We start from the raw sequence: 12,180 nt of genomic DNA on the forward strand, positions 1-12,180 counted from the left end.
CTAACCGTTTATATATGTCAATGTATAATTTCTTATGTAACCTTATTTATAACCGCAATATTGTTGCTGATTCTAAAGAACAGTACTTATTAACAAATGGATGTACTCTATCTTGCTTGCACCGATTCGGTCTCCAGCATTAAAAAAAAAACCCGCCGCGGTGGCTCAGTGGTTAGGGCGCTCGACTACTGATCCGGAGTTCCCGGGTTCGAACCCGACCGCGGCTGCTGCGTTTTTATGGAGGAAAAACGCTAAGGCGCCCGTGTGATGTGCGATGTCAGTGCACGTTAAAGATCCCCAGGTGGTCGAAATTATTCCGGAGCCCTCCACTACGGCACCTCTTCTTCCTTTCCTCTTTCACTCCCTCCCTTATCTCTTCCCTTACGGCGCGGTTCAGGTGTCCAACGATATATGAGACATATACTGCGCCATTTCCTTTCCCCCAAAAACCAATTATTATTATTATTATTCCTAAATAAAATAAAATAAGCAAATAAACCTTATTTATGCACGACGTTAATATAAGGGGGTCGCCAATAATTCTGGTTTCAAAGAAACAGTAACATAAGTAGTTCTTGCGCCTTCCCCTTTTTAGCATTCTCGATTAAGCCATGCCTGGCGAGCATTCCTTGGTTTCCTTTTGTTTGGATATGGGAAACACTCAACGTGTACTGCTTTTATGACATTTTAAATAGATCATGTTTTTTATCAGGATCTGAAATCTCATACAGAGGACTCCAGATTACTTGTTCAAATCTAGACCGAAATCATGCCAGAGCGCCCTCACTGACAAACTGTCGTTCTTGCTGAGCAGTTCTTCATGCTTTTGTAACAAGCCGTTACGCGAAGCTAAAAATTGGCACATGATCACAAACTTCCACAGAAATAACATCAGACAAGACTGACATTGTGGTGACTTCATCTGTTGAGGTTCAAGCCGATCTCAACAGGCGCGTTGTGTCACCGGTTTTATTCACGAAACCGTTACCGTCTAGGAGACATTTGAGGTCGCTGAGTCGATAGTGAAGAGAAATCTATGTTGATGCTGCCACCAAGAACTAAATAAAGTTCCTTTTCAGTTTGCCATCTTAAAAAGTGTAATGAAACGCAAAAAAAAATTAGAGGTGCAACCACCTGGGGGCAGGTACACAAACTAAAAATTGTTCTGTCTGGGTTTTAGGGTAAGAATTTGGAAAATCTACAGACGATATCGTTATATCCGGTACTACTGACCACCTTAAACATTCATTCCTTTCCAGCTATCATTGCACTAACCCGTTTTCAAATGTGGTGTGCTGGCCTGAGGATTTCGCCAATGTGGTGTAGTACTCAGCCACACCCTCCATATGAACAAACCAATTAACCATCGGCCATCAGCCACCAGCGGCTCCGGAGCAACTGACCAAGGCGGCGGTCAGACCTGTGACACAGCGGAGGGTGCTACGAATCTCTAGCTCCGGATAGGCCGCCATTGGACTCTGAACCTGGCAACTTTTAACGCTAGAACGTTATCTAGTGAGGCTAGCCTAGCTGTGCTGTTCGAGGAACTAGAGGGAATTAAATGGGATGTCATAGGGCTTAGATCAGGACGACAGGTGAGGTGGATACAGTACTAAAAGACGGGCACATACTCTGCTATCGCGGATTAGAGGATAGACGAAAACTAGGTGTGGGATTCCTGATTAATCAGGATATAGCTGATGACGTAGATGAATTCTACAGTATTAACGAGAGGGTGGCAGCTATCGTCATTAAACTCAATAGGCGGTACAAGTGAAGGTGGCGCAGGCCTATGCCACTACATTCAGCCATGATGACTAGATAGTTGAAAGCTTCTGCGAAGATGTGGAATAAGAAATTAACAAAGTAAAATCACAGTACACTATACTGATGGGCGACGTGAATGCGAAGGTGGACGAGAAGCAAGCTGGCGACCGGGCGGTAGGCGACTATAGGGCAGGTTCTAGGAATAGCAGGGGGAAGTTATTACATATTGTAGACGAGCGCAAAACGGACAACGGACCTCGAAGAGAGAAGACGACACGGGCACTGTCCAGCAACTCCGTTTTGTTCGTTTTGCGCTGGTCCACAACATGAGTTACTTCCAACTTGCCCCACACAAAGTACTGTTAAGTTATTAGTAGAGTTCTGAGAGAGAAATAACTTACGGATCACGAACACCTTCCTCCGATAACGACAGAACAGATATAGGACGTCGAAAAGCGCCAAATGTGAGAATAAAAAAATGCCGACGTTTACGTTACTTCGTAATGCGAAATTTGGGCGCAGCACATCAGCTGTTTCAGCTTTTCGGTAGATTGAGGTAAAGAATTTGAGCAAGGCATGTATCTACAATTACAGACAACTTGTTATTTTCACAAATATTCCTTCTTCAAGAAACACTCCACTAACAGTTCATGACTGCCATGAACGAAGTTTTGTGGTCAGAGAAATAAATGAATATATGTCCGACTTGATCCACCAATGCCTGATTCTCAAAGAGGAGGTCTATGCAAGTACTTCACGAAGTTGTCACAGCCGTGCGAGGCATTACGAGCGAGATAAACGGGATGTTCTCCCGCATAAGTGGTAAGAAATTCCTGTTTGTCTTTATACCTACATTAAAGTTCCACCCCTGCTAGACTTGGTGTGCATCGATGGGTGGTTAATTCGCGTCGCAGGAAGCGCACGATATCTCTGGTGAGTGCGGTAGGGGAGGAGTAGGCAGCCACTACCAGCAAGCCGATGGCCAACTTTGCGGCGCACAGTTCACCAACTTCGTCTGACGTGCCAAACATTTCGATCGGTATTGTAGAGAGACACGTACGCAAGTAGATAGCCACTCCCGCTGCTTTGTTGTGGTCTCTGCGAGCGCCAAAGCATTACTGGCAATGATTTAGGGAGCCTCTTCGAGATCCACCGAGGTTTCCACAAGGCAAAGTACAGAGGCATGCCGCAGAATGTTATCGTGATGTACGATCTTGGCATGTGCTGCAAGGGAGCGTACTTTGAGAGCGAAGTTTAACAAGTAGTGCGGCTGTTCAGTCATGGCGAGGCACTTGACGGTGATGGTGTCAACTTTGTGGGACTGCAACCGACAAAATTCATTGGCTAGCTTTCTGTCCGGATTGGCTTTTCGGTGGTAGAATGTGAAGTCGTTGTCAACATAGATAAGGTAGAGTCCCTTGATGTCTGTAGCGCGACTCAGTGCCACGCATACCAACTTCTGTGGATGATTCTTGGCGTAAGAGTACATGACTTCATTGCATGTGCCACTCTGGGATTTATGAACGATGATGGCACTTGCCTGCACAGCGGGAAGATGGCATCTTCTAACCGATACCTTCGTCTTCTTATCGATAACGCAGGCGACCCTGCTCCTTTTAATCGGCATCCAGTTCGGTTGAGTATTTCTGTTGACCTTCCATAACTGGTGGGATTTTGCGGCCGCCACGGTTCCGATCGCAAGATTGAGCCTAGCTCGCCGAAATGCAACCATATGCGTTGAGGTTTCGGACGGGTGTCGTTTTCGATGTATTGCTGTGTTCTCACCGATCCATTAACCAGGCCATCTAAAATATCCACGTTGAGGGTGATCATGTAAGGCTTGCCAACGTACAGCATTATATTCGCTGGCAAATTTCCTAGCGTTTCTGCTCGGCCGATGCATGTATCGAGATTCGCCACCACCGATCCGGCGCTCTGATTGCCGTCGCACAGGGGTTGCATTGGAGGAGGCGCAAAGATGGCAATTAACTTATCGAGAGGTCGCTGGAGGCAGGACCTGGGCGCATAGGAAGGTTGCGCGGCGAAGAGACCGCAGCGACTGACTGATGCCGCTGACGCTGCTAGCGAGTAAAGCGAACGTGGCCATGCGTTTCGGCTTGGGATGCACGCACAGGGGTCCGCTGATGCCGAGCCGGCGATTCGGCAACCGCGGAGAACACCGCACGCTATCGCTCGGTCCCCGCCACGGAGCAAAGAAGCAAGGAGGGGGGGGGGGGGGGGTGCACACGCACTGGCGAACGGCGGCGGCTATGCGTTTCGGCTTGGGCGTGCGGGAGAAATGGCGCCAGGAGCGCGCGCAGCTACAGCAGCGCGCTGCCCCGGCTGCGGAGCTGGTCACGAGGGACAATGGGGATGCCGCGAAACGGAAGAGCGGGCGCCACAGAGCTGCGCTATAAAATGAGTCTCCACAATATGGGCTCACCCTGGAATCGTGCGGGATGTGCAGGTCCTCGGAAAAACACGAGAGAATGGTAGGGTCTCGAATCAGCCTAGATTTGAAGAGGAAATGGAAGAACCTGGTGAAGGGAAAGTTCATTATTGTGTTAGCGTTGAAAGGGAAAGAAGAGGAATTCGGGATTTCGCAGCACACCAGATATTCGGCTGCAGCTGAGGAAGTGGATTTTCATGTTTAAACAATGACCGACACTGCTAATAACAATACAATAAGAGCAATAAGAGCAATAATCGCGCTGCTGTCATTACGGAGTGCGCAGTAGAAGTAGGCGGTATTACGGTTCGACACGATCCGCAAGCTGTCTGCGGCGACGAAAGATCAGGTTAAGAAACGCCAAAGCATTATGGCGTCTAACCCAACAGGCAGAATAGAACTAGTAGAGCTATCAAAGTTAAAAAATAAGGGCAAGGTAGCGGACACAAGGAAGTTCAATATGGGGAGGATCCAGCGTGCTCTAAAGAAGAGAGGTAGACTGAAAGCGGTGAAGAGGAAACTAGGAATTGGTGAAAATGAGATGTATGCGTTAGGAGAAAAGGAGGGCAATCTCATTAGCTATATGAATAAGGTAGTTAAAGTAGCCGAAGAGTTTCACGTAAATCTATACAGTAGCCAATGTAATCAGAACACCAGAGAGAGACTCTAGCGAACAGCAATGCGGTATCTCGTCACTAATGAAAGAGCAGGTAAAGAAAGCCTTTGGGGCAATACAAAGAGGAAAAGCAGCTGATGAGGATTAGTTGACGACAGATCTTTTTAAGGACAGAGGGGAGGTTGTGCTAGAAAAACAAGCCAGCATGTATACGCAACGCCCAATGAACACGGCCTTACCAGAAACTTGGAAGAACGCTAATATTATTTTAATTCGAAGGAGAGGAGACGCCAAGGATTTGATATATTAAAGACCGATCAGCTTACTTTCCGTTGCCTACAAGGTATTTACTAAGGTATTCACTTATAGAGGACATTTGACTTCAATAAGCCAAAAGATCAGCCAGGCTTTCGTAAGGAATAGTCGACAATAGACCATAATCACACTCTCAGTCAGGTCATAGAGAAATTCGCAGAATGCAACTAACCCTATACACAGCCGTCTTTGATTAAGAGAAAGCATTTTACTCAGTAGAAACCTCTTCTGTCATGCAGTCAATGCGGAATCAGGGTGTAGAAAAGGATTACGTAAAAGTACTGGAAGATGTCTATAACGGCTTCACAGAAATAAATATTGCTATTACAAAAGATGCCAGTAAAGGATACACGATCTCGCCATTGCTATTCACCGCCTCTTTATAGAAGGTATTCCAAGTCCGGGATAGGGAACACTTAGGGATAAGAGTTAATGAAGAATACCTAAACAATATGCGATTCGCTGGTTACACTGAGGATTATTCTGACTTCGTCGTCATTGGCATTGTCTTCTGTGGCACGCCATGCGAACACATGTTTTGGCTAGTTTCTGGAGGCACGTTCTTAATTAAATAGGAACCTAGAGAGTATGCTACAGCCATAAAAAAGGGAAAAAGGGAATATCATTGCTTGAGTGGTTTCTCTAAGCACACAAATGAGGGTTATGAATATAAGTTCTGTTGCATCCAAAGCCGTGCTATATTAGCTAACAATTGCGCAAAATAAGGCCAATCTTGAACAGTAGCATGGCGAACACCCTCCAATCAACCTGCGATCAAGTCTTGAAACGTAGGCCCTGGTTACAGTAAAACAACCTGAGCGCAGCATCTGCAAATCCAATGGTCACACGGAAAGAGTCACATGTACAGACAAGCAATGCATCTGCTATCAATGTCAAAAGAAACGCAAAGGGGATATTTGAAACGCAAGCGCAAAAACTCGGAAATATTATACTTCATGGAGAGGAAATTCAAATCGGGGTCGTTACAAGCTGAAAGAACTGTTGTCACGTCTTAGAAATAAAAAAACAACTCCACTGCCAGATTTTTAGGACTAAGAACTCTTTCTGCTTGAGTGATTCAACTGTATTGCTCTAATTCATCTGTCCCTGATACAAGTCAATGTAAACGAAAACGCGAACACTTTCAGGGGCACTCAGCATTTGTTCTTCTCCGCGAGCGGAAGCCTAAACGTCAACGAGTCATGGTCAGACCCATCACGTCTTTCTGGAAATGCATGTTTTATTGCACCACTGACAGCAGCGTCGTTGACACCGAGCGCCAGAGCATGGTGGACAAACGAATAAATATAACTCCGTCTGTAGCAGACATAGCGGAAGCCAACAGTCACTGAAACCAAGGAGCATATACAGATGATTTTTTTTTACCTTGTTGTATACATCAATGGCAGATTAATAGGCAAATATTTTAAAGATAATGCCCCCGGTTGGATGCGGTACATGTAAATATTGCATCCGGCGCTCTTACCAACTGAGCTACGGCGACGGCTGTCTAATATTCTGCTTTCTGGGGTATTTATGTGTAGTGTAACCGAACCTTGAGAGTGTCTACCAGCGCCCCTCTCATCTATAGCGGGGGACGCAGTGCGTGCTGCATTGCCGCGAATGCCACTATGCGCGTGATAGACCGGTGAGCGCGGTAGCTTTGCGCGAACCCTCTTATGCTACCTACACCATCAACACTGCCAGATACGACTTCCTTCTTATCTATTGAACAGACAAAGGAAGGGAAAAGAGGGGCTCGTTGTGACATACATGACGGAAGCCAACAGTCACTCAAACTAAGGAGCTTAGCGGATGTTTTGTTTTTAATGTGTGGTGTTCATGAATGGCAGATTAAAGTGATAATTATTTTAAAGATAATTTATTATAAAGCAGAATAAGACAACATTTTCTGTAGTAGGCCCTTTTAAAACGACCCCATTAAACGCTGCAAATTTTGAGCGAATTGAGCGTTTAATATATGCGTTTAAAATTACTGTTTCGTACTAATCGGCCAGTAAGAACTGCTCGACACATTCTCGCAACACTGCTACGTTAATGCAACGCAGAAACTGAATCGCGCAGGAAAGAGAATGGACGCAAGGCCTTACGGAACGCGACGCGCGTCCACACAGGGTACGCAACGAGGTTATGAGGAGCAACCTCCCTTCTCCATTAATGTATCGCGGGTGGCTCATCTACACAACAATTAAATCACGCCTTCAGAGTCAAATTCTAAAGCTACATAGCGAGACATCGGTCATGCAGGTGTGAATCGACAGAAAACACTCGACTCCTTCGGGAGGATAAGCCTCCTCAGGCAAGACGGAGTTCTTAGCGTCCAGGTTTACCAACGCAACGAAAATGGCTGACAGCCTACGCAGACACCTACAAAACAGGCACACGGGGAGAGAGAAGTAAAGCAAAAGCCCGTAAAAAGGATTCAGCATGGAGATTATTTCATGGAGAGAAGCTGCAATATGATGACTGCAAAGAAATTTCGCCCGTCCTATATTTAAACAAAGAACTGTACAGCGCTTATTTTATGCGCGCAATGGTAATAGTTTAAACTGTATTAAAAGAGTTTTCTTTTGCAGTACCATTTCTAGGGTGCCCCAATCACACCGCTCTCTTCAAGCGCGGCAAGTTGATGAGCGTTGATCGTGCGCCCAGCCGCAATGTGGCGCCGTTTCGCAGCTGGCACCGCAGATAGCGCCTCTGGTGGCGGCGAAATGAGGCGACGAAGCCAAGGCAGCCAGCAAGCCGCGAAAAGACGGACCGTGCTATCAGTTTAGCCACGCATGCTGTCACGCAGCCCGTCTCAAAAAAGGCGTTATCGCTGGATGCGGCCGCGTAGCCAAGAGCGACCCGGAGCGCGCAGTACGCACGTACAAGTGTTGTGCGCTGAGTGCTTTTCCGAGATATTTGCCCCTATCCAGAAAACCCGCAAGTGGCGACAATGTTCAAATGCCATGCGCGTTTTCGATGGTGCGGCAGAGTGAACACATCAGCAAAGAAGAGCGTGCAGTACCTGTTCATCGATGGACGCCCTGATGCCTCCCGCATTGGCCACAACGGCAGCCACCCTCGACCAGCTCCCCGCTGGGCTGGGCAGGGATGCCAGCTTCTTGAGGAAGGCGTCCATGACGAGGCTGCCGAGGTTGCACTCGGCGAGTCGGCACGAGGGCTTGTCCCCCTGAAGGAACACCTTGCTCGTGGCCACGGCGGCAGCACGACCCTCTGCCACACGCTCGCGGTAGCGCTCCAGGAGGGCCAACCCGTCAGGGTCTGGCCCGAAGGCAGAAAGAAAAACAAATAAAATGAGATAACTATTAGAAAAAAATAGCCAAATCAAGACAAGCCAGCGTCATAAAAGTGCAGAGATCTGGAACTCGCTTGTTTCGTCCTGACTTGTTCGCTGCATATGCCTCCGTCCTCGTCATCTTCCCCTGAACAGGTTAAGTACTCCATCCGAGGCTGCTATGTTGAACAGTCACTGCAGGATATCTACTACTGTGGGCACTGCAGTCCTTCCACGAGGGCTTTCTATGTAAATGGTGTTCAGCACTCCCTGCCGCCTTGAAGGCCCAAAGCGGTCACAGAATGGAGATTTTAAATCTATTCCCTTCCACACCTAGCTGATTGAGGGCGCTTAGTTGTCAAGCTTCGTTCTTGCTGTCTGGCGGCGGTCCTCCCTCTGCGCTGCGATAATCAGTTTCGCTTGAAGTGCCAGTCTGTCGATGGTGCCTTGTAATGCCGTGTAATGCAAGGCGCACCCAAAAACAGGTGTTATTGGACGGCTGTGCTAGACAGTGGCTGCTTCTATCGCGCATTTCCGATTGTTTTTCGACGCACGAATTGTACTCTGAATAATGCAGTGTCGGGAAACGCCGTTCGACGCGCTTTTTCTGCGAAAAAAAAAACGAATTTTTTCTCCGCGGGAAGTTATCGATTGTCGACGTTAACTATTCCCCTTTCATGGAGTGAAATGACGGAACTCGCGTGCTCCCGTCCAGCCTTGGCCCTAACTAAAGGCCGCTGAAGGGCTTGAGTCGCCTTGACACCTTCGCCCGTCTAGTAACCCGCAGTGGTTCGTCTCAACTACGGGAGGTGCGAGGTAAGATTTCCTGTGCGTCCACCAGTTCTCTTGCGTAAAAAAAATGGCAGTGGCTTAGCTCGGCAATGCCAGGATATAAATAGCGAGAGGTACGTTTGCCTGGCTGAGCTTGTTGCGGTCACTGTATGTTTAGCTATGAGAGACATTGGGTATACACATCTTATATTCATTTTGCTTGACAGAGACGAAGACTGCCCGATCATCTGTGAAGTAGCATGCAGCGGTCTCAATTTTGTCTATACAGTATTTCTATGTGGTACAGGATCTTTGCTATAAAAGGTCTATAGTAGTTCCCCATTGTGTAGTCTGGACGTGAGGGTCCGAAGCTAAATTAAAGTCAAACTTTACTTTCATACACTGACTAAGAGAGTACAGTTTCCTGTTGAAATCACCCGAATTCGGTTCCATCTCGGTGGCCGTGCTCCGTCTATTAGGCTCGGCAGTCTGTTATCTCCGTTTAGCAAGCCGTTCCCCTCTGTTCGAGTGTCTCCGCTCTTCTCTTCGCCTTCTGACGCTCATTCTCTCTTTGTTGAGTAGCCAAGTGCCAGGCGACAATCTCAGGACAGGAAGAGTTAATCTTCTCTTGTTTATACCGCCGTTTACCAGCGGCTGGACTCTCCTTCTCGGCATCCATGTCAAACGTTGTGATACAGAAGCCCATTACATCTCCGCGTTTTATACTTAATGTTGCGCATGCGACGCGCGGTTCGGGTGATAGAGCGGCCTGCGGCAAGGCGGCGACGAAGAACGCGGCGCAGCTGTTGGGTCTCTCTGGTTACCATTGTATCGGCGCATGCGTGCAACTGCTCATCCGCGTGACGTCATGCGCGGCTCCGACGGTGGAGCTGGCACGCGGCCGCGGCGAAGAGCACGCCGCACCTTGGTCCTCTCCGGTTGCCATGGTAACGGCGCATGCGCACAACTTTCCTCTCCCAGGCACCGCGAAATTCTCGACCTGTAGCCCCGTGTAGCTGTAGCTACAAAAGAGGCCACAAGTGGGCTTTTAAGCCACGAGGCGGATTTAACCCGTAAACGCAACGCAAGCGTGGCAGTCGTTTATCGCTCTAAAGTTCGGAAGTATTTGCAACAGACCTCCAGATTGTACTGGCACCTTGATGCACAAACTAGATACAAGCTAAACACAAGCACAGCATCGTGGATTCCAGAAAGGAAATGCACAAAAATATATCTGTATATGTATCGTGAAGAAGTTACTTGGCAGCATGATCGAACGTTTATTTGTGTGCATAATACACAAAACAAGCTTTATTTTCCGTCAACGAAAGGGGCTGACGAGGCGTAAGGCTGCGACTGCAGCTTGGCTGGTCAGCGCCCCTCTACAAGAAAACGACAGGCGCCACATGACAGCAAAACTTCTGGAAGAAAAACAGCACAAACACGCACTAGTTGTCGAGGTAAGTGTACAATGCCGATAGTGAAGATACTGTGGGCTTTTAATAGGGGACAAATACGTTTTCCCTCATTTAACTGCTGCTGATACAGTTCAAAAACCGCCCGAAACACACCCCACGATCGCTAAGGAGCGCACGTAAAACCACATTGGGCCTTGCTTTGAGGGAACAAAACGACACTCTGGCTGACAATAACAGGCATTTGTTGCTACAAAAACAAAACAGCCGGCTAGCAAAACAAAATATGCTAAGGAATCGAGATCGTCAGGCTCACCAGCACGGTTATGAGCGGACATACGCACACGCTAGTGCAAAGGGAAACTCCGAAGCCGGACGGGACAAGATGCGGGAGATGCGGGGTTTAGGTGCCACCATGAGCACGGCATACTTACAGTCTCTTGTTGTTCAGGTTAGTAACCACTACTACCTCGAAACTGTAGTGAGATATACACTGCCTGCCAAAGCAGCACTGAGACCCAGCTGTGCTTAGTATGTTGTGAACTTTGCACGCTGTTGTTTTCAATGAATTTGTAATGTATTTCCCTTGCTTAACCAAGACGTTTCTTCTCTGGTTAAAAAACAATTACTCCTGTCCGGGGATGTTGAAGAGAATCCTGGTCCGTTTCCTGAAACGGAGCAACAAGAGCTGCTGATAGCCATTCGTGCTTCACCAGATTTACAGAAGGGCCAGAAAAGGGCCCTTCAAAAATTGCAAGAGATAAAAGCGAACCAGAAATCGGTCGGCGAAAGACTTGCTACACTTACGGACCGAATTGTTACGATAGAAGATATCACAGTTTTGGACAATGTAGGCGCCGAGATAGAACAGCTTAGGGCACATAAGCTAGCCTTAACCAGTGAACTGGAGGCAGTCGTGGCTCAGAAGGATAATTTTGATCAAATAGAAACAAATTAGTCCTATTCGGCTTAAAAACAGCGGCGACGAAACGTGGGAAGAGTCTGAAAATAAAGTTATCAGTATTTGTAGTAAACATATGGGGCTAACAATTGCGTCGTCGGCAGTTGAGATCGCTCATAGATTGGTAGTTTTGTAGCGAGGCCTAAACTAGGCTAATCAGTCGAGCATTTCGCTGCGAGCCTGGGAGGCTGATAGTGCGCATGCGCGAAATCATAGGAGCAGCAGGTGCGTGGCGCATGACCTCAAGCCTGTTTCACAAGCAAGCGAACCGCTCGCGAATTCCGCCGCCGCGGCGAATACACCCTCTCTCAAGCGGCGGATGAAGCCCCAGCGACTGGAGCGGCGAGGTTCGGGCAAGCTGGAAATTTTCGCGGCGGCGACGCGGCAGCACCGCATCTCAACCATTGACAGCAAGGCGTTGCCACGCTGGTTTGTACGCCGCACGTACAAACGCACGTACAAACTTTTGTTTAGAAAAGAAATTGTTTAATGTGCTTTTTAATGCTTAAAACGCAAGAATTATATTTATTTAAATAAACTCTGAAAAGAAAAGAAATATTATGCTTATATATTACGCTTTTTTGT

The 12,180-nt window shown here is 47.6% G+C and overlaps 1 protein-coding gene and 1 pseudogene across 1 annotated transcript in view; both read right to left on the reverse strand.

Moving 5' to 3' along the window:
• LOC144096728 (protein 5NUC-like) overlaps positions 1-12,180 on the reverse strand; it is a 591,711-nt gene that overhangs the window by 148,437 nt on the left and 431,094 nt on the right. The window contains 1 exon segment of the mRNA XM_077629576.1: positions 8,179-8,435. Within this exon segment, the coding sequence (XP_077485702.1) occupies positions 8,179-8,435 (257 nt within the window).
• LOC144096875 (uncharacterized) lies at positions 2,408-3,624 on the reverse strand (annotated as a pseudogene).

Source organism: Amblyomma americanum, chromosome 7, assembly GCF_052857255.1.
Source record: "Amblyomma americanum isolate KBUSLIRL-KWMA chromosome 7, ASM5285725v1, whole genome shotgun sequence".
In the NCBI taxonomy this organism is placed as follows: Eukaryota; Metazoa; Arthropoda; class Arachnida; order Ixodida; family Ixodidae; genus Amblyomma; species Amblyomma americanum.